Genomic DNA, 27,876 nt, shown 5'->3' on the forward strand with positions numbered 1-27,876 from the left:
AAAATTCATGTTCAAGTCTTGTTACTCTATACATTAATGGTGTATGTGGGCCAACTGTAATACACTTTTGAAATGATCTGGCGGGACGAATAAAATGGCTCCGCGGGCCATATTTGGCCCCTGGGCCTGAGTTTGACATCCCTGATGGAGAGCATGCCCAGAATGCATGAAAGCTGTGGTTAAAATCCAGGGTTATTCTACCAAATATTGATTTCTGAACCCTTCATAAACTAACACACCACTATTATGTTGTTTTAAAAGGAATTTCATCTTTGCATTTTTTAAGGTCTGAAAACTTTCATATTTTGTGTTATTTTGACCATTTGTAACTTTCTGCAAATACAGTAAATGCTCTAAATGACAATATTGTCATTTGAAATGCATGAGGGGAGGATATGTGGTCAGTAGTTTATAGAATGAATGTTAATTTTAAATGCCTATAGCTTAAAAAAAAAAAAAAAACACCCGCCACTTTATTAGGTCACTGATTCTTGAAAGTTTGGCAAAAAACATGTTCCAGCGATAAACGTGCTTTCAGTTTGTGGAGTATGGCGTGCTCTTATCCAGATAGTTTGTTGGCTTCTTGGGTTTGGGTGCTCTTTAGTCCAAGGTATAGTACTTCCAGGATCAAAAAATGAGAATAAATTCTCTGACTAAGGCACTCCAAATTAAAATGTCTTTATTGATGTGACAGGTCCTACATGGACATATTAAAAAGGCCCACGCGTAGCGGCATGAGTGCCTTCTTTAGGGCAGTGAAGACATTTTAATTTGGAGAGCCTTAGTCAGAGAATTTATTCTCATTTTTTGATCCTGGATAAACGTGCTTATTTGGTTGAAAATCAACTACATTTTCATGAACAAAATGAATCCAGGTAATGACCAAGGGTTATGTTATCACACAAATGTACAGTTGTTTGAAATATTTTGAAAGTGTAATTTTATTAGCTTACATGACTATACACCTGACCACACCCTGTAAAAACGGCTGTTCCAAGGACAGACATCATCATTTCAATTGACTTAAAATAAAATAAACATCACTGATGGAATTGAATAATATCCATGATGTGGAAGAACGTATTGAAGTGGTTCTACAGATATGTAGGCCTACATAGTGAGTGTAAAACAATATTTATTATTATTTTCTGATCGCTCAAAAGGTGTCGCGCAAATTCGTCACCACCGTCAGATTTTTTTAAGACAATAAAATCAGGTTTGCACAAGGTCATTGTCATTATTGAGGACCTCTTTTCAAACCTTTAGCTCAGGGGTGGGAGTGGGGACCCTACGTCTCGAGAGCCGTTTACGGCCCTTGAGGCCTTTTTATCCGGCCCCCAACATCATTTTAATAGGCCTACTCCATGCTGCTTCACATGAAATAATTTGTAAAGGAATCTTAGAAATTACATTTTCAATACGATTAGGTTATATTCAGGTGACCCGGAGAAGGTGAGGTCTGTTTTAAAGTTGGCTGCCTTCAACATTGGCCTAAACTGCAGAGAGAAATCCTAGTTTGTGTTCATAGTACAGCCCTTGGAGGACTTTTACAGCCCTTGTAGGAATTTGAAGTGGCCCTTCGAATGAAAAAGGTTCCTCACCCCTGCTTAGCTCTACGGTAGGCTTCACAATCACTGAAGCTCCTGTAAATTAACTATTTTCTCCTCAATTTATTAATTTCTTTGGACACTGGTATTGTCCCACTCCCAACCATAAACTTTCTGTCACCACCATCGGGGGCTTTAATAGCATTATATTACATTCATGTTGATTAATACTCTTCAAAAGAGGTATGAAGCACCTGTGTGTCGGTGTGTGTGTGTGTGTTACAAACCTATCAAATACTGTATCGCTCATGTAGGATGAATGATGATGAACAATCTAATATGCTAGCTACACAATTGAATATTACTACTTCTCATGTTGAATGTAGCAAGAACTCTTACATCTACCCCACTGTAAAATACGCATGTTTAGGCCTATGTATTTTTGGATTTCCTTTGGATTTCCCCCCGGAACACTAGAGGGCGATAAAACTGCTGTTGGTGCTTCAGCTCAGTGAACCAAAAACGTCTCTGACTGGAATTGCTCCAACAACTACACGGGAATTTTTAATCATTGCCTAGCTAGACCCCAATGCTTCAGGCGCACATTGGCTCGTCAAAAACAACACAGACCACTATTTTCCACAATTTGGAAGGTACACAAAGTGTGCATTACGTCGTTGGGCGTCTGCACAATTCCTTTGTCGTGTTGTGTCAGGACACGAACAGACGCAAGGTAATTTAGTCTAGCCCACTGTCATTTCACTTGACATGTTCGTCGACCTCAGCTTATAGTAATATGAAGCTAACGAAAGGTACACTAACACCAACAGTGGTTTTCGGTTTTAAAGGCAACACTCTGTTATTATTAGTTTGCTAAACCTGTCGTTTGCTACCACAGCGAGGCTCAAGGCCCGATAGAACAAAATACATCAGTTGTTGTTAGCATCACGTGGTCCGATGTCTTGAAGTTTCCAACAACGGATCATCAAAAACCATGGAGTATGAGGTGAGTTTAATGCACACGTGTGAAGATCTTTACCTGTACATGCACGACGAAAACGGCATACAAAAGACAGGTACACACGGCACTCTTGTGTACCTCGTTCTATTTGAACTTAAATGTAATACATTTGATTTTAGATAAATGAATTATCCTACCATGTTGATGCAAGTCACAGACAGACCTGCAGTGACCTTGAGAAGGCCAGCCATTTCATCACAGACGCTTTGCAGGTAGGCAACACTTCGAGTCTTTACAGGTCAGCTGGTAAGCAAGATCAACTAAGATAAATTCATCTTTACATTAATATTTTATTAGCTCTGGTTGTGGAGATATGTTTTTGTCAGAGGTAAGACTGTCTCCAAAAAACATAATGTATGTGTTTCAATCAGAGCGAGGTCCGAAGGAACACGGGCCTGTGCATGTTAATCCACCGTCTGGAGGAGAGGGCGGCTGAGAATGGAAGGAGCCTATCAGAGCAGGTGGAGTCAAACCGGCAGCTGAAGCTCCAGGTGGATGAATTACAGAAACAACTGGAGGATAAGGACAACTCACTAACACAAGCCAAACAGGTGTGTGTTTGTCTCTCCTTTACACTTTAACACCGTTTTGTAACCTTACTCCATCCAGTTCTCTCTTCTCAGTGACTGACCACACACAGGAATGTTTTGATATGAATATGGAGAGTATGACCTGCACACATTGAAAGGTTTTCCTTTGCAGGTGCAACTATTTAGAGAGGAATCACTTTTAGACGATGGCAAAGTGCAACACTGCTACAATTACGGTCAAACTAAAGTACTGTATTAACTAAGGTTACATACAGCCATTCAGACATACCGCCACTCCAACATTGACATTTTATTGCAGGAACCATTTTTCCAGCTTGCTGGAACTGTTTTTCAAAGATCTCAGACCCTACCTTTAATGGCATTTAGACCGTGACAAAATTATACACTAATCCTGTAATTGCACTGTCACTCTCTCCACTTTCCGCTCGTGTCGCAACAACATTGTTGCAAATGTCAATAGAGTTAGAACGTTGTTCACGTGCCTTTAAGTACTTGCAACAATGTTTAAATGACTTCCGAATGGCTCGGAATGGCAATCAAATACTGTCGGAATGGCGGTTGCCCCCCATTAACTAAAGGGCTGGTCCGATAGGCATCGCTACCGCACTGTATTGAGGCTTCGGAAGGGAGGTTTAGTAACATTCCCCACTGAAATCTGCTAGGTGGCCTCTGTTACACAATGCCTGGATATATTTCCATTTTTCATTTCCCATTAAAATTTCCCCAAGATCTTGTGATGACGTTAGAGTGTGAACGTAATGTAAAGCTTTCTCCAGCATATTCCAAAGATGCTCACTGATGTTCCCCATCTACTGAAATAAATAGCCCCAATAAATAACCCAGCCTAAGCCAAAAGACAGACATGCAAGGACGCTCTCAAAAGTAGGTCACTATTGCCACGATTAAATCACGATTAAAATCATGAGTTCGATTTCACTATCTTATCAAGATTTTGATTATTTCTCGATTAATTGTGCAGCCCTAACCCAAGCCAAGCTGAACACAAATCCTGACAGGATGATGAGCTCGCACCAGTTTGATCTACGTAGCATATGGTATGTTGCCTGGTTAACACCAGACCTAATCACAAGTGAGATTAGGTCTGGGGAGTTGCCTATTGTAAATTCCGTAGGGGGCAGAATACTTGGCTATTATGACACACTACCCTGCTCTCTGATTTGACATAGAAACTTTAAAGGTCGGAGTGCTTGGCCATTATGCCCGTTCCGCTCTCTGATTTTACAGAGACAGGGACCATGATCGCCAGTCATGCTCAGTCTTTCAGATCGAAACGATTGTGTAGAACTAAAGGCAGCATGGGAGTTCCCAGGCTATATGATATGCAAGGTGTAGGGGAGCAGGTGGGGAGGAGGAGTTTATGTGGGATGCATTACAAACTTTTTTTTAGGGGTATGGGACAACTTATCGATACAGACAATAGTGAACTTTTGGCCAACCAATTTAAAGGTGCGTCACGGTGGAGGCGGTATGGCGACCCTCTCAATGAGCATCAAAGGAGATGAGCAACTGTCTGTCTGCAATCGATTTGATCCTGTGAGTGTTTGGGACCATGTGGCTTGTCGCGTTTTTGTGACATCGGAAGTACATTTGGTCAAATTGAACACGATTTTTAACCATTATGCAACATCTAGCCCAGAATACATTGCTGACTCTCTTGGCATGTAGATGTTGCGCAATGTCAAATTAGGCTAATGTTCAATGTAGCAATTCAGTGCTAGAGGCTTGTGGATGGATGTATTGCATGCACTGTACATTGCGTGAGTGTGTTTTGTGTTTTTATTCTGCAGAGTATTGCTGCCCTGAAACATGACGTGAGAGACCTGCAACAACAGCTGCATAATCGCCAGAATAGTCAAAGGTACACACACACACACACACACACACACACACACACACTCATCAGTGTTTCCCCCGGAAAATGTGTTTGCCAAGGTGGCTGGAGGGTTCGCCGATATTAGAGACGTGCCACTCACTACCATGGTCTGGAACGCCATGTTGTGCACGACCATGAAAGGAAGCAATAAGCCACGAGAGGCTGTGGGTTATGCTCAATTGATAACGGGTGAGGGGAGTGGAGCACGACGCGAAGTGGAGTGCCGTAAACCTCCCCTCACCCGTTATCAATAGAGCATAACCCACGGACTCAAGTGGCTTATTGCTTAGCTAACACTGTTATACCTAATCGATGACGAAATTTCCTTAAAAACACTTTAATAACAATTAATTGATCCGCGACGTCTGTTGACAAGTTGAGGAAGTGATTTGTGGTTACCCCGGCAACGTTAATCGGCGTGCGCGCGTTCGTCGCGTTGCCAGACACATATTTCACTACAAAAACTCAGCAAGGGGCGATAAACACCGCAGGAATTAAATGTCTTTGCAATCACACTGATACCCCAACCACAGGTGGTGTAAAGATGCTCTTCTTGCAGACTCCCTACTCCAACTGCAACATATTCTCATTAACGACGTAGATGCACTGGGTCTAATCTAGACGCGCATAGAATCTTTAGGTGGAAGGTGTAGGTTTACGCTAGTTTGTCCACGGCTATCAGCCAATCAGAATCGAGAACCGGACAGCACAGTGTTAGATTGTGATGTAAATCCCCCTGAAATTAAATTTCTTAAGCAATAACTTTGCAATATATTGACGTCTGATGTCTCTGTCAATCCTTCAGGACGATTCAGGAAGTGGCTGAGTGGCTACAGCAGGATGGGGAGAGCCAACCCAATGATGTGGTACGCAAACCTACATGAATTGCGCGCACACACACACACACACACACACACAGTGGTGTAGTCTACTTTTTTGAGGTGGGTATACTGTATATTTGAGCATTTTTTGAGGTGGGTATACTGTATGTATTTGTGCTATTCTAAATAATGGATGAATCAATTTTAGGTGGGTGTACTGAATTCCTTGAAAATATCAGGTGTGTAAACTGTTTTAACCTGCGTTCTACTGTACGTAGACTATACCACTACAGACACACATACACTGAAAATGTCCTATGTGTTTTTCAGAAAGCGGAGGGCAATTCCCAGCAAGATGCTGGAATTAAGGAAGAAGGTGCTGATGATGGATATCCATGTGACCAATCAGGTATGCATGTCTCGCATACACACACTTAAAGGGGCTCTAGATAGGATTAAAAGTTTAATTAATCATTGCCCCGAGTCATCTGATGCTTATTTGAGTCATTTGTAGGTGAATGGTGACTCGCGACCACTTCCATGGTCCGCTGTCAGAAAACCTCAAATGCAACATTTGACAGCGCGGTCCGCTTCGAGTGTCGTGGGAAACACTTCTCATACAAAAATCGCTTTACATACCGTATTCATATTTGTATCAACTGTTGGCATTCCGTGATGAAAAACATTCTCCCCTCGGGTTTATTTAAGCAGCATTTGAAGAGTTCAGATGCAAAACCCCCTAAGTGCCATTTCAGAAAATAATCTTAATTCATTTTTTATTTAAAACAAAGCTATCAAAATTGCATTTAAAAAAAGAAAATGTAATATAACTATTTATATGTATTATCAAGTACATGAATGTATACCAAACCAACAATGGGGTTCTCTAAAAATATAGAAGTGCAGGTCTTCAGAAATGGAGTTAGGGGGTTTTGCATCTGAACTCTTAATTTTTTCTTGACTGTGTAGATTTAAACAGGCATACCATGGGCACCGCACAAACAAAGTCATCCTGCATTATGCCCTTGTAAATGCTTTTATTTGGCTCTCTCAACTCTTGTATACTCACAATACTGGAGGTAGCATGTAGGGTGCAACTAGCCAACAATGTTGTCGTAAATATTTTCCATCATTGTTGGACTCTACCACGATGTGAACCTGGAAGATTACCCCTCGTGCAAGATTGTCCCTTGCGGTTCTGTCAATATTGCACCATATACACACTTGCCAGTGTGCCTTGTGTGTGGTGGTCTACGGTGCAAAAAATTGACATAAATTGTGGATGGCCATGTGGTTGTGCACAACAATTGCACATGTATGCTGCAGCAAGCATGTCCCCAGCCTAAAACAATATGCCTGTTTTATTTGACCTCTGACCATCTTGGCCTGCAGGATAATAGAAAACAGTTCATTAATTTATTCATGGGTATTTCCTGGCACACATTTGTTCGTCTCTTCAATCTTGCCTGTCACCTGCATTCTACACATTCCCTTTTTCTTGTTTTTGTAAGTCTGCTCTTTTCTTCTTTCGTTATTTAGATGACACTGAGATCTCTGTGGAACAGACCGCCTCCTCGTCTGCAGACATTAAATCTGAACGGCTGCAGGTAACGTCACAATTTGTTTTTCTATTTTTCTAAATGATCAGACCAGGTGTGTATCCAATTTGTCTTTAACTAAGTCCTGCTCCCCTGGGTTACAGTTACTAGGCCGGACAGATAGACGTTCAGATAAACTCTGATATCACCGTGGTATTTTTACAGTGACTGCCAGTGAATCGTGGCAGTTGTTCACTCGGGCAAACGTGCATCTGTGTTGCAAATGCCTCAGACACAATTTCCAACTATATTATTGAAAATAAAACATTAATATCTTCCTGGGACCGAAAACACAAGACAACCATCTACATTAAAGTCAATGGAGCGCTATCAGTCAAAAAGTGTCGAACCTTTGTCAGACTTCTTTTTGCACTGTGATTGGTCAATTAACATTCTTGGGCGGATCTTAGCCAGAGGTCAATTGAAACATAAAGCTTGAAAACGGTTGTTTGTTTATTTAAATTATTTTGTAACCAGCGCAAGACATGTTCGATTGGAAGAAGCCACATTCAAGATGGGTGACGAACATGTAAATGTTGCTTTAGTGCTATAGTCCTGGAAAATATTTGCATTTGGGCTGTTCCATGTCAATTTACGCGGCTTGCCCAGGTGACCCTCTCAGATTTGTCTGACATCTCGCATATACAGTGCCTTCAAAAAGTCTACACACCCCTCTTCAAATGTCAGGTTTTTGTGATGTAAAAAAATAATTAAAAAAAATAATAAAAGAAATAAATTCACAGCTTTTTCCACCTTCAATCTAAACTATTAACCCGTACAATGGAATTGAGAAACAAACTCCAAGCTTTAAAGGGGGAAAATAAGATACAAAACTCAAATTAACATGGTTGCATAAATATACACACCCTTAAATTAATACTTAGTTGCAGCACCTTTGGCTTGTCTGGGCCATTCCAAAACCTCAATATTATTCTAGTGAAGCCATTCTTTAGTAGATTTAGGCGTGTGCTTAGAGAAATTGTCGTTCTGAAAGATTTGTTCCTCTGCATCTTCACCTTTCTAACAGGGGGCCGAAGATTTTGTGCCACTACCACGGCCCCTGTGGAAATGTTCATAATTCCCTCCTCCCTAATGAGGGCCCCAGTTACAGCTGAAGAAAAACAGCACAAAAGAACAATGCTGCCACCACCATACTTCACGTTAGGTATGGTGTTATTGCGGTGATGTTTTGTGCCAAAAATACCTTTTGGAATTATGTCCAAAATGTTCAACCTCAGTTTCACCTGACCATAACACATCTTCCCACATGCATTTGGGAGATTACAGAAGTATTTTTTGAGAAATTTACCTCACCAAGATTGAACTTTTTGGTCATAATTCAAGAGGGTATGTTTGGCGCAAAACATCACCGCAATAACACCATACCTAACATGAAGTATGGTGGTGGCAGCATTGTTCTTTTGTGCTGTTTTTCTTCAGCTGTAACTGGGGCCTTCATTAGGGAGGAGGGAATTATGAAACTTTTCACAGGGGCCGTGGTAGTGGCACAAAGCCTTCGCCCCCCTGGTAGAAAGGTGAAGATGCAGAGGAGCTAATCTTTCAGAACGACAATTTCTCCAAGCACACGCCTAAGTCTACAAAAGCATGGCTTCACTAGAATAAGATTGAGGTTTTGGAATAGCCCAGACAAGCCCAAAGGTACTGCAACTAAGTATCAATTTAAGGGTGTGTATATTTATGCAACCATGTTAACTGAGGTTTTTTATTTTCTTTTGTTTCCCTTTAAAGCTTCATGCTTGTTTCTCAATTGCATTGTACAGGTTAATAGTTTAGATTGAAGGTGGAAAAAGCTGTGAATTTATTTGTCTTTCTGTCATTTTTTACATCACAAAAACCTGACATTTGAGGAGGGGTGTGTAGACTTTTTGAAGGCACTGTACATACCATTTGATGTCAATTGAAAGAATACCAAGTATTAGCATGCTATGTCAAACGTTTCAGGAGATGAGGCCGTCCAAAGTTTGGGTGCCACACCCACTTTTCAAGCCTGTGAAAATTGCATCCAAAATTTACAAGCAGATTTTGACGCTTGTTTACTAGCAGATATTTGACGCTCTTTTAGTTTGAAGGAAAATGCAGGCCTAAAAATCGCCATATATGACCCTGTCTATCAGATGATGGACTTACAAATACCACACCTTGATTATTTGTTTGTGGATATATTAAGCCTTGAAAACTGAATTTGTGAAAAGCAGGATGAAGAGGCTTGACATTTTGGGGTGCCAGATCTTGGAAACTATGTATGCTTTTGGAGTTATAATGGATTTTCCATCGTCTTTGGGAACTGTACAGTGTATTGCAAAAGTTTTAGAGCACGGACTTTAAATGACAGAATAAGAGGGACTCAAAAATCAGCTTTGGGGCAAAATGACCCTACAGTACCCCATACGGCCTCAAACTAACCATGTGGGCACTTGTGACTAGAACGCCCTCTTAACCCCATGTACAATAGCCCTGTATCAAACATTCAAGCTTCAAATCAAATCAGCTTTGTTTGTCAGAGTTCTTCATATTAATCTAGGTCTTCAAAATATTGGGTATTTGTCTCTATTTATCACAGTATTTGGGTTTCTGCTCCCAAGAATATTCGGACATCGAATGGAGAAATGGTTTGAAATTGTTACTCAAATGATTGCTTAATTTCTGTTCTTAGTTGAATTATGTATTAAGGGCCGTACACACACGTAGCTGCTATTTACTCGCTACTTGCTCACTCGCCTACTTGCCACTCGCTCTGGGTGATTTTGTTTACTGGTTGTCATGGTTCCCGCTGTCCGCGCCAATAACGTCCGTACGAAACAAAATGTAGGTCTACGCTGTTTAACGTTGATCGTGTGCTGTGCACAACCATGTATATGAGCCTTTGATGGTGTACACTGTATGTATTTTCCTCAACACTTTTAACCAAAGTGTGATTGCGTGCAGAAGTTGGGTGGTCAGAACACCACAGGGGCAACGTCACCTGTCAATAATCTGTATTCTGCATTCCAATTGGTTACTCGCTTAACTCGCGTCGCTCAAAGAAGTTTATCTCAGAACCCGCCCACATCGCCTGTACTCTCCTCGCCAGCGAGACTCGTAGGAACACGTAGAGATTCTATTGACTTCATCCGCTGAGCGAGTAACTAGCAGTGACGTTTGTGTACGTCCCTTTAGCAAGGATTTTCTATATGGTAGAGTAGAGCACCATTTATTACACCTAGATAAGTCGTAGCATGTATCAATAATGGAACAAACGTCTCTTAATTTGGCATGACTTTCCATTGAACTCCATTCATTTTCCAAGTCTCATAGTCTCCTAAGGGGTATGGTGGTACCATAGGACTGCAATTTAGAGGGTTATGTCATATTTAAAAAGTGACTCCTGGGATCCATATATGTATATATAATTAGGCTGTAACGATATTGCATCGAACCGAGAGATCGCGGTACGCAGACCCACGAACCCCTATCGCGAAGCTTCCTCACAGAATCGCGATGTGCCCTTTTAAAGTTGTTACCCTCAGTGTAGAACACAACAGGCAACATACAGGCAAGAGTTTGCATATGCGCTTAAAAAGACGAGTAGAAAAAGGGCGCACACGTTCGAGTAACAGTTCCATTCACCCCTTTCTCATATAACATGCTCCTTCCAACCAGCACGTTGTTGTTATCCATTGCCTCAGCAACCTCCGTGAGACGAAAAACTTGGGCAAACATCGGAAGGTGAAGGACAAATGAACAATAGACCAAGAAGGCTTTTATAAACGTGTCAAGATTTTTGTTTTATTCATGCATGCGCGATGTAGCCTATTGCGAGTGGAGTTTGACGTTGGAGCAGAGAGAGAGAGAGAGAGAGAGAGAGAGCGCACGAGATGCTCCGCCTGCCTATAAACCAGCCTGGAATCGCTTGTAGGGAGGTGCCCGAAGTCGGACGAACGTTGAGGCAGAATATTAGGCAGCATTATTTCTTCCCACATTAATGTTAGGCTATATTGTAAAATTACCGCCTGCATAAGCAGAAAGCATGCTCCATTCAGCCTCTGCATTCATTCTCGCTCTTGATAAAATGTCAAACCACAAAACGAAACGAAAAACGTGCACGTTACGTAGCAGTGAGAACTAACTGAGGTTCATTTCGAGGTTTGATTGTAGGCGGGCACGCGCTGCTGCACGATCAAAAAGAGCTACGGAAATATTTAACTTAATCAAAATTAAGTGTTGCATTTCTTTAAGTAGCCTAACTTAATACAACATGTTTCCTGACGATATATGGCCTGTGTTGTTTTAATGTTTGGATATTAATTGGATAGGCTATGTTTGATAAAGTAAGACAGCTGCCAATGACCATACACCCTGACCCCCCCTCCTCTCTCTCTCTCTCTCTCTCTCTCTCTCTCTCTCTCTCTCTCTTCTCTCCTTCTCTCTCTCTCTCTCTCTCTCATATGATGAACATATGATTTTAGCCTATTTATAAGCCTTTTTCCTTGGTGAACTAATATCCCTTATTTCTCTGTGTTGTGTTTTGATGTCAACACCTGGGAACAGGTTGCAGTGGTAGCCTATATCTGCAACATTATTCAGCCTTGTAAACCTACAAAATTAATGCAGGCAGGTAAATGCAAAAAAGATATTAATTACAAAGTATATATATAATTTATTTTCTTCTTATTATTTTTTTTTCCCAATTTTTTTTTTCATTTTTTTTGGTGAAATCGTGGGGCATATCGAACCGTGGGTCATATATCGTGATACAAACCGAATCGTGGGTTGGGTGTATCGTTACAGCCTTAATATATAATATATATTTTTTTGGTCTTTTAGACTTTATTATGGACAGTACAGTACGAGAGGTAGACAGGAAGCGAATGGGGAGAGAGACGGGGAGGGGTCGGCAAAGGACCCGGGCCGGGATTCGAACTCGGGTCAGCCGCATGGGTAGTGCCCTACCAGTTGGCCACGGCAGGGCCCCAGGAGTCACTTTTTATGAACTGTCTCCACCTTGTCAATCGTCTTTGGTTTTAGGAAGCAGAGGACGGATCAGACATGGCTCCAAACGTCAACTCTGTGATGTGCCAGTCCTCTCCAGATGCAGTCAGGGCATCGACGTCATCAGCCCACGAGGCCAACAGCTGTGCAGAACAAGCTCCACTAGAAACGGACTGGACCAATGACGATGGAGAAAACCCCAATACAACAAGTAAGAGCATGCACGTACGTGCGCACACACAAACACACACACACACAAACACAAACACACACACACACACACACACACACACACACACACACACACACACACACACACACACACACACACTGCATACATTACCAGTATAATAAAGGATTCAATGATCAATATAGTTGCAATACCTTCTCAGGCCACAGTCTTACACAGGGCACCTTTACATATTTTAACAGGTTGTTGCCTCTGTTTTGGTAATGATATACACATGGATGCCAACATGGTGGGCATTGTAATCATTCATTTTACAAACTTGTTTTTCTTTTACAAACAGCCAAGTGGTAAAACTAGTCAACCAAACGTCTTAAGTTTGTGTTTCAATTGTGCTTGTTGTTTTACCATAACAAGGTCAGATGACCAAAACGTTGTATTTAAATTGACTTGCTTTTGGAATGGACTGTGTGCGTGATCTTTCTAACAATTGAATGACAACCTCACTGGGCTACAGAGGGGTGCAAAAGCACCCTAATGTATATTGAACACAAACACAGGCAAGAATATTATTGTGTGGCTCAACTTGGGAAACATCGACTTTCAATATGGACAGATTTCGATATAACTTTGAAACAGGGGCACACAGATTTGCACCAAGTTCTGTGCGCCAACACTCTATAATGAACTGCTAACATTTTGTAGGCCAACACTTTCAAGAAGGCTGATTTATTTTATTATTTTCTTGTTTACTTTTGAAAAGATGGATGGACTTGCAACAAATCTTGTGTACAAATCTATAATGGCTACAAGGTCTTTTACACATTTTCGACACACACACAAATAGTCATAATAGTAGTCCCAAACTGCAACCATACACAAAGAGGTTGTGTTTGTCCAGTTGTGTTCAGCTCCCTATCCCATTTACAACATGGCTATTTGTAGGGCTGTAAAGATACACTCAACTCACGATTTGGCTCCTATCACGATTTATGACCTGCGGTTCGATACACCCCATGATTTCACATTTGTCAACATCATGAAATAAAACCTGATAATTAATTGGTTACAAGAGGCTTTGAGGCATTGGTTACATAATAGGTTACAAGAGGCTACTACTAATTTTTAAAAGTTGAAATATGATATAATAGTGATGATGATTTGAGGCTTGGAAGCATGATCACTTCATATACGGTGGTTGTTTTCTGGGCTGATGGGTAACAAAACTTTAAAATGGCGTATCACGATACTGCCTCTTTGTATCGCGATACAGTATTGTGACTCCGTGTATCACGATTTCTCGGTTCGATACAATATCGTTACAGCTATTTGCTATTTGAAGTTTGAAAAATCATCTTTAAATTCAAAAGCATGAACAAGAAACACCCATCATTCACATGCTTTTTGCAAGAAATCAAAGCTGATGAACTCTTGTCTCATACTCATCTTTTGGACTTAAACCCAAAAGTAATAAGTGAACAACAAAAACAAGGAGATTTTGCCTCTCTGTTCTAGCCTGATAAACCAGCCTAAATGCGACACCGGAGTTATTTTGTCTGGCCCCGATGAACGATGCCTCCGAAGATTGTTGATGAGAACAACCTGTTGTTTTTTCAAACCGTGCCAGCGCTCTGACCAATCAGCGGTCTTTCCCGTTGATGTGTTTTCCCAACGGTGTTGCGAGCTTCGTCGTCACTCCCTCAAAACCCCGCCCGCTTTGATTCAAAACAAATCTCTGCGTTGTAATTGGTTTTGCCAGACTCAGGGCACAGTGTTCAAAACGTTCTCAGATCCGAGGCCAGACCCACTCGCAGCTGAATATTTTTCAGCGTCCAGCGGGTGGCGCTGGTTTACCAGGCTATCTCTGTTCCACAACCTTTGTACATGTCAGTGGAGTACTGTGTAATGCACGCTTTGAGAGTTAAGCGATCAGAGTGTGGGTTCATGTGCCAAGAGTAGATCTGAATGTTGAAAGTAGTGCAACATCACAGCAAAACTTAAAACTAAACTCAAAATTAGCTTGCCCTGATTGTTTTTCAAAGATATTTTGAGTTGTTGTAGTCATTTTTGTCCAAAAATAAGCTCATATGATTTATTTTTGGTGCAAGTTGCTGGAAAAAAGTTTGCAACTGTCGTCATTGTCTGCGTTGTCTAAATCCACAGCCATTCCAGACACAGAAGTGGACAATGGGAGGCCATATAAGTGTCCTGTTTGTGGAAAGGATTTCTCCAAAAAGGGAACAATGAAGAAGCACCAGAAGATTGTTCACATGGCATTCAAGCCCTACAGCTGCCAGATTTGTGGCAGACGTTTTAAGCAAGCACACGGTCTCAAGCAGCACGGGCTGAGCCACACGGGAGAGAGGCCACACGAATGTGCACTGTGCGGCAAGCGGTTTACCATGTCAGGAAACCTAAAAACTCACCTGCGCACTCACACTGGAGAAAAACCTTACCGCTGTGGACACTGTGGGAAGCGGTTTTCTCAGGCAGGTCGTCTCAAAGAGCACCAGCAGGTCCACACAGGAGAGAAGCCTTACCACTGTGGACAGTGCGGTAAAGGTTTTTCACGGGCAGCGTATCTCAAGGAACACCAACACCTTCACACGGGGGAGAGGCCCTACATCTGTGATCGTTGTGGAATATGTTTTGCACACGCAACAGCTTTGTATCTACACCAGCGTGAAAGTAATTGTAAAGACTAAAAAAACAAGAAAAAAACCCCAGCATTTTACATGGCTGCTTAAATTAAGTGCTGAACACATTTGTTTTCTTGTTGTTTGATTGTAAAGAAGTCATGTGTGCAAATTTGTAATTTGGCCGTTGTATGCCATGGGTTCAGGGTTCTGTGCAGGATTTAAAAAAAATGGCAGGAAGGGATGTGCACAGGTGGATTCCCCCTGTTTGCAGCCAGCAAGTGAAAAATGTTAATGGGCCTCACTGGGGTGATGTATTAACCCATTGATGCACCTGCAGAAAAGTCTAAGCCCTTTTTAAGAAAAGTTGCCCTCCGCCTATAAAACCGAAATGTCTCTGTCTCTGAAGCGCATAAAAACATGGAGTTTTTAGGCTAAGGCTTCTTGCAGTTTGTCACGAAACAAAACACAACACAGCTGGGTTGTATGTGGAAAAGGGGCTTTAGTACCAAATTCAGTATCGAGACAGTTAAGGCAGATTTGAAGGCAAAAGGGGGGTCCAACCTTGTGTATGTCATTAGAATTGTTTTTAGAGTTGTCGCTAGACCATATCTTGATCATTATATACGTTTCTTATGTTTATCCTTTCTCTTTGGGAGACTGTAATGTCCCCTAACGTTTAGACTGTCGTCACTGGGTTTTCGGATTGATCTCTTGAACTTAAACTGTATATAATTCTTGTGTCCTTGATATTGTTCCTTTTTTTTACTCAATAATAATATGCATATTCTATTCAATGATGTGGTCTTGTTGTTATTGAAGTTCACTGCCTAGCTGTGGTAACACCCGCAACACAAGGACGAAGGTATAAACAAAACAAAAAAAACAGTTCATGGGAGAGAGAGGGAGGCCCACAATGATTTCTAAAACATTGCCAAAACTGTAGAGATTACACTGTGGAGACTCCCCACACAAACTCAAACAAATTAGTAACATGTCATATACAGTATGTCACAGAAGTGAGTACACCCTAGGGCTGCACGATTATGGGAGAAATCATAATCACGATTATTTTGGTCAAAATCGTAATCACGATAATTGATTTTTTTGCAGATTTAAAAAAATATATATAAAAAGATGAAACATAACCAAGAATGAACTATGTATGGGGTGAGCAAAATAAATGAATTGTAATAATTATGTAAAGGCAATAGCATGAAACTTAAGGCGGATTCATACTTGGCGTGACTGGCGCTAGCCTCCTTCATACTTCACTCGCGACCTCACTCGCGCCGTCACGTGACCCAAAATGACGTCACACGCCGTGGCGCGAGCTGCCGTGGCGCAACGTCGTGCACCCCACATTTTTTGTAACTTGTCGTGCGCCACCAGCGACCATGCAGGTAGGCAGACAAAGCAGGAGTTGCGAAGAGAGGCTACAACTACTGTAGGCTACTACAGAATGGATCCTGCATCATTTTGAGGATAATAAAATGTCCTAGAGAGTTATTTTATCTTCTCTCTTAAATGTTGTTCAGTGAAACAATTGTTTAGGCCTACTTTGTTCAGAAGCACGTTGTGTTCGGCGATCTATTTATAAATTCTGCCGCCAGAACAATGCTCTCACATGGTCTTGGAATGATCTGGCAATGTAGGCTACAACAAAAAATATATGTTTCAATGTGGTAAGTCACAAGTCAGACGTTCAGTAGCCCTACAGCAGCCTTGTTTGGCTTTCTATTTTATACATCCGTAGAACTCAAGCTGCGAGTTGCGAAAGATACTGCCGTTTCTCTCATGAACAGCAGAGGGCACTTCCGACAATGCGAGCGAAAGCCTGTAAAAGGGCGCTTTTGAAGTATGAATAGTCTGGCGCAAGTGATGACGTCATTAATGGTTCTCGCGCCAAACGCGCCAAAGTGCGCACGTGAAGTATGCAGAGCCCTTTAGGTGGACAGATTTCTGGCCAGAAACACCAGCCTGTCAGTATGTTCTGGCTTCAAGGACGCTCTCAAAAGTAGGTCACTATTGCCACGGTTAAATCACGATTAAAACTTCGACTTGCATTTCACTAATTTATCACGATTTTCGATTATTTTCAATTAATTGTGCAGCCCTAGTACATCCCTCACATTTTTGCAGATTTATGAGTATATCTTTTCATAGGACAGCATCAAAGAAATTTCACTTCGAGACAATGATTAGTGAGCTGTTAACAACATATACATTATAAGCACTTAAATTTGAATTAATGGCTTTTTTTGTTGTTGTACAGGTACAACGAAATTGGTAATTTGTTGTTGACTCACAAAAAAATAAAAATACAGCCATTAACGTTTGACAACGTTTAATAAAAGTGAGTACACCCCAGGTTAAAATCCTGTAGACAGTGTCTGAGAAGGGTCCATGTTGGCCCGAAACGTCTCGAAATGAAAGGGATTAAAAGGGAGGTCATTGGTGTGCGTTTCAACCTTCTCTTACGTTGAACTTTTACATTTTCAGTCTGCACCTGGCTAAAATAGATGGGTATGAAATTTGAATGAAACCCTATGGAGAATATCAGGATCTGCTTCAGTAGTCATAGTGCATGTTGACATGCATGTTTCTTTAGGTGAAATTCAGATTTCCAATGTTGACGGCATTCATGCATCCCCAAACCATGTCAGTCCCACTACCATGCTTGACTTGACAGATGGTACAGTTTCTTTTGTAAAACTCACTTGTTTACCACCACACACGCTCTGGTGTTAAACATTTCAGTTGCGGAATTGTTGTGTTGTGTGCTTGATATTGTTGTGATCTGTCTTTTTATAGATGTAACGAAAACAATTGTATGTGGATGTATCGAAAGGATGCCCACACTTTCTCATACCACTGTATATCCTCAATTCACAACGTTTCAGGAATATAGTGACCTACAGGTATATGGGCAGTCTGGACAAAAAGTGTACAGAGCTTTTATGATGTTTTTTGATGGATGTTGCAGGAAGACGAACGCAGCGGTCATTGCCTACGCTCCCCAAATTCAAAGCCGTCCCAGAGACAGATGTGGACAATAAGTACCATGTCTGTGGAGAGGATTTCTCCAAAAAGGCAGCGATGAAAAAGCACCAGCAGGTAGTTCACACAGAGTTTGAGCTCTACAGCTGCCAAGACCGTAGCAAACACTTTTCCCAGAGAGGTGATCTCGAAAAGCACAAGCTAAGTCACACAGGAGAGATGCCGCACCACTGTGGACTCTGTGGCAAAAGTTTAGCCAATTCTGGAAGCCTCAAAAGACACCTGCGTACAGTCCACACAGGAGAGAAACCTTTCCATTGTGGACATTGCGGGAAACGGTTTTCTCGGGCAGAACATCTGAAGGAACACAAGAACATTCACACGGGACAAAAGCCCTACCACTGTGGACAGTGTGGGAAACCTTTTTCACGTTTAAGAGAGGCAAAGCTACACGAGCGCACTCAACACAATTAGAGAGTGGCACAATGCAGAATCGAGAGCCCCCAATGACTTCTAAAATACTTCTAAAATTGTAGAGGTTAGACACATTTGCCTTGCTGTGTTTTGTTTTGTTTTTGTTCTTTTTTTTTTTTTTAAAGGAATGCCTCCTCCTCAACTATTTGTCAGACTGTGTTGGAAGTTGCAGGGTTTTTTGTTCGAAATCTTTAAGTTAAACTGTATATTTTTTGTTTCCTTGATCTTGTTGTTACTTCATTGTAATATATGTACATTCTATTCTGGTTTATTTCAGTTCATTGTCTACCTAGCCGTGTAAAGCCAGTACCACAAACATGAAGATACCATACAACCAGACCAATTTATCCATTAAATCCCATTGGTTAAGTAATAAAATGTTTTCAAATAGGAATAATTTTCTTTTTATGAGCTTTTGTGAAAGTTGTTTGTGAAAAATGGTAATGAATGGGAAATCTTCAACTTGAACCTTGAAAAAAAAAACATATATAATTTCGCTATATATCAATCTGTAGATTTTTAATATGTGATGCAAGGGGGTGTAAGGATCACTTAAAAGTAGGAACCATTACTATTCCAATTCGTCCCGCATTTTGGGCTTTTTAGAGCTAGATTAGGACCTGACTATGTGATTGGCCTCAGGAACAGGCCACACGTAAGCATATTGAGATTCAAACCTCAACCTGCATATTCTTAAAAAAAAAATCTTGAAAATCACAAAAAAATCTTTTGTTCATTTCAAATCAAATCATCATTTTCTCAGTTTTTCTCTGAGACCAGTGTCTCTTTGTTTGAAATCCAGTCACGCATATACAAACATGCATGCATACATATATACATACATACGTACATGTTTTTTGTTTGTTCGTGGAGATACCTGGAAAAGGACAGCAACAAACATTGTTTGGGATTGTAGGAATCTTGTACAAAGGCTGAATTATGTATTTTCCCCTTTTTCTTTCTTTCTTTTGTGGCGGTGGTAGGAAGGGGATTGCAACTGCCAATCCCCAAATTCACAGCCGTCCCAGAGACAGATGTGGATAATGGGAGGCCATATAAGTCTCCTCTCTGTGGAGAGAGTTTCTTCAGAAAGGCAGCAATGGAAACGCACCAGGAAGGTCACACGGAAGACAAGTCTGACCTTGAACGAAACCAATACATACGCGCAGGAAAAAGCCCTACCACTGCAAATACTTTGGCAGACATTTTTCATGGCCAGAATATCTCAGATGACACAAGAGTGCTTGTACAGAAGACAAAACTTAACGCTGACTCCAACAACAGTTTTCCCCAGTTAAAACATCTCAGGAGACACCGGAGCATCAATCCAGGAGAAAGGCCGTACTGCTGTGGACAGTGCGGGAAGCGTTTTGCCAACACAGGAAATCTCAGGCAACACCTGCGGATTCACCAAGAAAGACTGTTCTGCTGTGGACAGTGTGGAAATCAGTTTTCTCGGGCAGCACATCTCAAGGAACATGAAAACACTCACACGGGACAAAAGCCCTACCACTGCAAGCATTGTGGGAAAGGTTTTGCACACGCAAGTGCTACTAGCAGACACCAGAATACTTGTAAATTTAAGAATTAATTATCACCCTTTTATATGGTTGCTTAAAGGTAGAGTATGTGATTTGCTGTAGTTTTATTTCCAGAATGTATCCTTCCTATTTACAAATGTCATCTTTTTCTTGAATATTTACCACCACCATCACTTTCTTAGTATATGACTTATTGTACACTTTTCATTAGGGCTGGGCAACGTTAACGCGTTAACGGTGCGTTAACTATTGAGGTCAATATCGCCCGACAATTTTGTTAACGCTATAGCGCAGCAGGGTTTTTTTCGTGTTTTTTTGGGGGGGGGGGTTTGCCTTTTATGACCGTCGTTCGTGGCTTTTATTTTGAAAGCGTCAGCGCGCTTGTTGCTGCTTCCAGTGACTGCTGACAGAGAAGAAGAATGTCTAGAAAAGTAGTCAAAACAAAACAGGCATAGCCTACAGAAGGACGTCAACTTCTGAATGGACATTTTCGGTAGCCTACACAGTTCTGGTCCTCCTTGCGCAACTCTGAAGCAGCATGTGGCTCGCCTTTGCAGCTCGCAAGGTTAGTCTATTGTATGGTCAGCATGAAAAGGGTACTGTTGTGCTGGCTGTCTATCAGCTGTCAATAACGCCACGCGGACTTACTAAAGCCCTGATCAAAAAGCGAACCGCGAGATATTACATTCCTCACGCAACGTTTTGGTATCTATCTACATGGCGCTGCGCGTGCATAGTAGGCTGCATCAACATGGTAGGCTATGATTTCGCGACATCGGCAAGTTCGTCAGCATTTAAGATAGTGTTAGTCATGTCAACGTTATTGTTTTGAAAGATGTAATTGCTGTCAATGCCAACAGACAGTCAATTAGTTTCTAGTCGCTGAAACACCTTAAAAATAGCGACAGATAAGAGAGAAGGTGGGAGTCTTTGACAGTGAGAGAAGGCGGGACATATCTCACAGACGCACGCCTATGGCAAGCCGTTTTAACATATAGTTTTTTTAACCCATTGGCGCCTGAGCCCGTTTTTAGAAAAGGTCCCCAATGCCCGAGGGTTTTTTGAGACAAGAAAAAATGGTTGGAAACTCCTAGCCTGAGTATCATCCTCCGTAGTGACCGCGCTGGCTCAATACTTTCGCTTGCTGACCACGGAGTCTGACCCTGCAGCCACCCCCGGCAGTTGGAAATTATCTCACTTAATGAGGGAATTCAAGCTGCGCGTGCTGGGCGGGGCCTCATTTGATTGGGTGACCTGAGAGACCAACAGTCCAATAACGCTGCCCCAGTGTAACAGACCGCATTCGGCGGCAGGTCGAAGGCAAGGAAAGGCGACAAAGGTTGGCTCCAACTCGCATTTATTCTGGTGAAACATTAAGTGCACACAACATCATGCAGCTGCTGTCGTACATTCATATCTCCAGCGAAGTAAACTCTTTCTGGCTGCTTGTGATCGTATAGTGAATTGTCAGCACGAGACATGGAGCCATTGTCTTTTACATACATATTATCATGGACAACATTCTACGATAACATTCCCTCATTAAACGGGACATTCCATTACAGTATTCCATTGGTGAAATAAACAGAATGAGAACGACATCGAGTAGCAAAACAAAGCCTACCTGGTGAAACATTAAGTGCACACAACATCATGCAGCTGCTGTCGTACATTCATATCTGTACACAAAATGATAAAGATACAGTTAGCTGACTGCCCACGGATAACAAAGAATGCGTGGTTCAGACTAGCAGCGAACTGACTAGCAGGTTCATAGCGTGGTCAGAAATTATCACTTCAAAATACCATTTCAATATTAATGCAAAATCATTTGCGATCTCATAATCATGTGGCAGTACTACTCTCAACAACATTTTTAATTGCAAACCTTAGTATGCACACATGTATAATATTGCATTTATGGATGAGGCAGCGTTATTGGGCTGGGGAGGGGCTTAGACTATCAGCGAGCCTATTGGCTATTCAGATACTGAACGAATATCTGAATTCCAACTGCCGGGGGTGGCTGCAGGGTCAGACTCCGTGGTCAGCAAGCGAAAGTATTGAGCCAGCGCGGTCACTACGGAGGATGATACTCAGGCTAGGAAACTCCTATGAAAAATTCAATATCTCAGCCTCTGGAACACATAGGGACATGGGATAAATTGCATTTAAAAGGTAAAATACTCTGCTTTCACAGGATTATGCTCATTCAGCATTAACACCAACACATATTCCTTAAAAAAAAATTATATCTCATAATCAAATTATTGAAAAAAGTTTCATGTGCTTTCAGGATAATGCTTGATGCTGCTATTTATTATAGGCTATTAGGCTACTAGGCTATTGCTACTGTTACAATAGCCGACTATAACTAAATCATAATAATCATTATTATTGTAATTGTTAGGCAGTCATTTCTGCCATACATCGGGGGACATTTGTCTAATACAGCCACTTGCTCTCCCACCGGCGAGTATGGCCGCTTTATTCCTCCAAACGTTATGCAGAGACCGATGAGAAATTTCATCCTATTTTGAAACGGGGCTCCACTTTGAGCTGGATGTGTGGCCGCGCGTCTATAATCCGCATGTCTACCGTTGTCTGCCTCACCAATAGGCTATCACCATATCCGAAAGTTCCTCAGTGAAAATATTCTGAAATAGGCCTATATCTAAAGGACGTGCTTCCTCAGATATTGGCACCTTCCGCCAATTGCCCCGAGTGTCGGAGTGAATTTTTGGTAACGTCGGGGGCGAAATCTAGCTGACTGTCTATTTGGAAGCCACTCGCATACCTCTTCATGCGGCCGCGGCAAATCACACTCCTGCTCTCTATCTAATGGGTCTTCAATCATATTTCCTTTCCTCGATTAAAATCTCTTCATTACCTTTCAACTGAACATCACGTTTGCTGTAACAGCGTTTCTCGTGACCCACTGCCCCTTTTTTTTTTACCTGTGTGAAATGAAATGGCTAAACAACCCACGTCTGCAGAAGCGAGCATGGTTGATTTCATTTGACATTTTTGTCGACGAATCAAACTTTTTTTTGCCACATGATCTTTAAAAAATCGAGAACACCCACCTCTTGTGTATTTGAACAAAATATTGTGCATTGCATCTCCCATGCGTCTTGAAAATATTGACAAATCAATAATGTTGCGTTTTGCAACAACCGGCGTCAGGGCCAATGTTGCGTAACGCAACAACCGGCGTCAATGGGTTAAGTGACAAGTTTTTTTTCTTTTTTTCTTGTAGGCCCATGTAGACCATCTTAATTTGAGTTTATAATTTCTAATATATCAGTTTCAGTAGCCTGCAATCTTAAATAGCCCTAGTGTAGTATTGTATGCAAAAATTTGTTTCATTAGTAGGCCTACATTGGATAGGCATAGAGCCTACTACATTTAGACTGATAGGTTGGCAAATAGCCTACATTTCCATTGTGGAATATTATATTAGACCTACATAGGTTATCTACACAGTACATATGCAAATTATTATTAATTATTTTATTTTATTAAAAAAATATTTTTATTTTATTTATTATTTATTTTATTTATGATTTATTATTATTATTTTTGGGTTTCGTGCGCTATGCGATTAATCGCGATTAATCACAGAAAGTCATTGAGTTAATGCGATTAAAGATTTTCATGTTTGCCCACCCCTACTTTTCATACATGACTGGATCTTTTATCTGTCCAATATTTTGAATTACCAATCATAGAAATCTTTGACTGTAAAGTTTGTAAAGTATAAAAAGGAGACAATCCGCACACTTCAGGTCTTTTTTTGTGCAAAGAAGCTTTACTTGACTTGCAAGCTTTCGGTCCTTAGACCTTCATCAGGCAGAGTGCATACAAACAGTGCTTGTGGTTAATATACATCATTACTGGCACCTGTGGTGCAGCACTCTGAGTCAGTGAAGCATTCTGGGAAATGTAGTGAAAGACAAACATGAAACATAAACAGAGAAAAAACAAGAACAAGTCCATGCTTAGAAGAATAAGTGAACATAAGAGCTCCATCAGGAGAAAAGATGAAAACTATCCTGTTGCCTGTCATTTTAATGATCTGTCACACCCTCTCTCTTCCCTTAGATTTCAAGGTATAGAGCAAGTAACCCTACACAGAGGAGGTGACATCGACAGGAAATTATGCCAAAGAGAACTTTTTTGGATATATACTCTAAATGCATTGCAACCATCAGGTCTAAACGAGGATTTTGACATGAGTGTGTTTATATAATTAAGAAATATGGATTTAATTCTGAACTGTTTGTGCTCTGATTTATGATGGCTAATGCCTGATGTCTGCAAAGCATGGACTTGTTCTTGTTTTTTCTCTGTTCATGTTTCATGTTTGTCTTTCACTACATTTCCCAGAATGCTTCACTGACTCAGAGTGCTGCACCACAGGTGCCAGTAATGATGTATATTAACCACAAGCACTGTTTGTATGCACTCTGCCTGATGAAGGTCTAAGGACCGAAAGCTTGCAAGTCAAGTAAAGCTTCTTTGCACAAAAATAGACCTGAAGTGTGCGGATTGCCTTCTTTTTATACAGAAATTTCTACTGAATCCTGCACCTTCTAAACAGATGAGCGGTGGCCTATCACAACTAAAGTTTGTAAAGTAAAATGTCTGTTTACTACTTAGTTGATATTCATGGAAAAGGTTGAATTTGTGAATGGGCAGCATACGTTTGTAATATAAATAACTAAAGCTACATATTCTACCAGGCACGTGCACAAACAAGTGATCCAGCAAGTAGTGTGAAAACTGTACCACCGTTTTTGCTCATACTTTTCTTTTTCCTCACATTTTACACAACCATGCATGTTCGTGTCAAATTATGGTAGTGAATAAAGACATGTTGGTACTTTTTGAAACTTGAGCTTAGATTTTCCCTTTTCCAATGGTAGGAATGCTGCTGCCATGTACAGTCCAATAACAATGACAACAATAATTTACACTTTAAAACAATCAAAATACATTTATAATATCAAGTGCCATCACCAACTGGCAGCAATGGTTCTTTTGACTTTTCTTGCACTCAATATTTTTTTTACTAGAGGAAGAAATGTATTTAGTTTTGGTGCATTTTGCCACTGAATGAATGAATATTGTCAAAGTTGATGCTATGTATTGGTAGAAATCCACACATGGAATTGTTTTGAAGGTTGGAAATATTTAATGTTGCTGGATTTACATTCTTGCAACATACATTTACTGCGGAGAAACTAAACAGCTATTTGTGTAATATTTTAAAATGTAGTGTTTTGTGTCTGTCACTTCAACATGAAAACTTCAGTCTGAGCTTCAGGCAGATGAGGTCAAGGGGGTGCTTGTTCAAAAAAGGTTGAGAACCACTGATCTAAGCAAATGAACGTCAAATACCGCTCAGTACACGTCTAGCCTAGTATGAGCTGCCCATAATACTTATCTTCAATCATATTCATGGTCTGGAGGTTCTTTGACCTGACACGATTAGAAGGATGGGAGGATAACACTCAGTTCTGGTTTGAAAAGAGCAGTGGTGAAAAAAGTAAAAGTGCTTTCGTGGTGTAATTACAACAGAAGCAACAGTTACTGAAAAACAATAAAAACCTAACAAGGACCCACCACAAACTCAACCCAACCTGTGCAGAATCAACGAATTGTAAGACAAGTACTCAGATAAGTTACTTGTGTTGGAAAGAAACTGTGTTTCTTTTTTTACTTTTACTTTGTCCACCAATGGAAAAGAGTGGACAGACGACTAAACCCTCCCCGGGAAAGAACCTCCAGACCATGAATACTAATCAAGAGAAGTATTATGGGCAGGTCACCCGGCCAGGTCACGTCTATACCGTCATTTTTGCACCCATTGGTTCACTGGTATTCTGAAACTGACACTGCGCTTCCACAATTGTTGACCGTTCTCGGGTGAGCAGCTTGTGTCCAAAATTTCAGTATAAAACAATGGACACTGTGCTCTGAATGAGGTGAGTTGTTTCTCTTCAAGGTTTGAAATGTACTTTTGAATCGGTGTAGTTTGCTTAGAGTAACAGTACAGTAACACTACTGAAACATTACAGTAAAATTCAAGTCATGTACGTTTGAAAAGACATGTTAGTAAAGGTATGAAAGTAATTGCTCAATTTCAACCTTACTGTATTTTTGCTTAAAAAGAAATGCAAGCAAGTTACTTATAAAGCTCTGAGTAATGTCATGGCAATTTTGTCAAGTCAAGTCAGCTTTTATTGTCACTTTCTTCATATGCACAAGTCATACAATGAAAATGAAATTACATTTCTCTCTCTATACCATGCCAAGACAGACATTTTGTTATGATGTAGTTCAGCCTTTTTCAGCATCCCATCTGCATGAAAGGGCTGCACTTAACAGGGTTAAACATGTGACTTGAGCCCTTTCCATGTGGCATGAGGAATGTCTACTCTATGAATGTGTTGATGTCCATCTCTACCTGTGTCTTTTATAGCCACGTCTTTTTATTATTACACTACTAACTAAGTTTTATGTCTCCCTGCATTTTAACTTGGCTTATACCTCCGATTGTGTAATATGAGGCACGTTCATTGACCTTGTTGTATGACATGTGCTACGTCTGGGGTTCCCAACCCTTTTCAACTTCCCTTTTCACAAATGTTCGGGACCCACCTTTGACTCAATAAACAATAACACTCCATTAAAAAGTCAAAAGCAGCATACACACACCATTCTAGTTGTAGATGTTTTGACGGTTACACGTTTCGACCTTTACGTGGTCTTTGTCACCGACCATGTTAGGTTCGTAACGTTCTGTAGCCTTTGATAAACCGGCAGCAGCAACAGTGTGTGGATCTCTCTTCCTCCTTGTACGATTAGCATAATCCAGCACCTGTTTATTTGGATGTGAGCATACTCCAAACACAACTATTCTACATATACCACAAATTACTATGCAAGTCATATGTCATACTACCTGCCACTAACCTACCACTTCAGTGCACAGGAATATCTACGCATACACTATTTAAAAAAACTGACATTTTAGATGAAGCAATATATCAGTAAATATGAATATTTCATGTGAATACAGTTCACCTCATGTATACTACTTCGTGAATATTATTCAATTTGTAAATATAATGCATTTACGATAAAAAGAGCACCTTTCAGGGAATGGGTTTATAGTTGCACTGTATATGGCATTGATTATGAACCAGGCAGTGTGAAGCCAGGGTACTAGTTATCATCTACCTGCAAAATGTAGATCAAGGATGAGCTACTTTAGAAGGGCCACATTTTTTCATCACCACCATTGGAGGGCCACATGACCACGGATCTGACTGCAACTCACAGAATTCGAGGTGCAGTTGCTTGCCCAGTGACTGACGATGCTGTTTGGAAGAAATAGTGTTCTGTATCAGCAAATAGTATAATTACAACAAATTGATTCATGTTTTTATTATTATTTAAGTTTTATCTATAGGCCACACTGAGTGAGGAGGTGGGCCGCATGTGGCCCTCAGGCCTCCAGTTGCCCATGCCTGATGTAGATCAATGTTAAACTCTGCTATGCTAGCCTATTACACCTCCGTAGTCAAACAAACGTTGAGGTCTGCAACC

General features: G+C 40.9%; 1 protein-coding gene across 2 annotated transcripts in view; it reads left to right on the forward strand.

The window, feature by feature from the left end:
- Positions 1–2,342: 2,342 nt before the first annotated feature.
- The window catches only part of LOC134464030 (uncharacterized), a 43,275-nt gene continuing 17,741 nt past the window's right edge, over positions 2,343–27,876 (forward strand). For both annotated transcript variants that reach the window (XM_063217472.1, XM_063217473.1), the window contains exons 1-8: positions 2,343–2,553; positions 2,688–2,780; positions 2,940–3,119; positions 4,928–4,998; positions 5,819–5,879; positions 6,165–6,243; positions 7,374–7,441; positions 12,458–12,632. In XM_063217472.1, coding sequence (XP_063073542.1) covers positions 2,542–2,553; positions 2,688–2,780; positions 2,940–3,119; positions 4,928–4,998; positions 5,819–5,879; positions 6,165–6,243; positions 7,374–7,441; positions 12,458–12,632 — 739 coding nt within the window. In that variant the 5' untranslated portion in view covers positions 2,343–2,541. The remainder of the gene's footprint in view (positions 2,554–2,687; positions 2,781–2,939; positions 3,120–4,927; positions 4,999–5,818; positions 5,880–6,164; positions 6,244–7,373; positions 7,442–12,457; positions 12,633–27,876) is intronic.

Source organism: Engraulis encrasicolus, chromosome 15 (genome assembly GCF_034702125.1).
Source record: "Engraulis encrasicolus isolate BLACKSEA-1 chromosome 15, IST_EnEncr_1.0, whole genome shotgun sequence".
Lineage (NCBI taxonomy): Eukaryota > Metazoa > Chordata > Actinopteri > Clupeiformes > Engraulidae > Engraulis > Engraulis encrasicolus.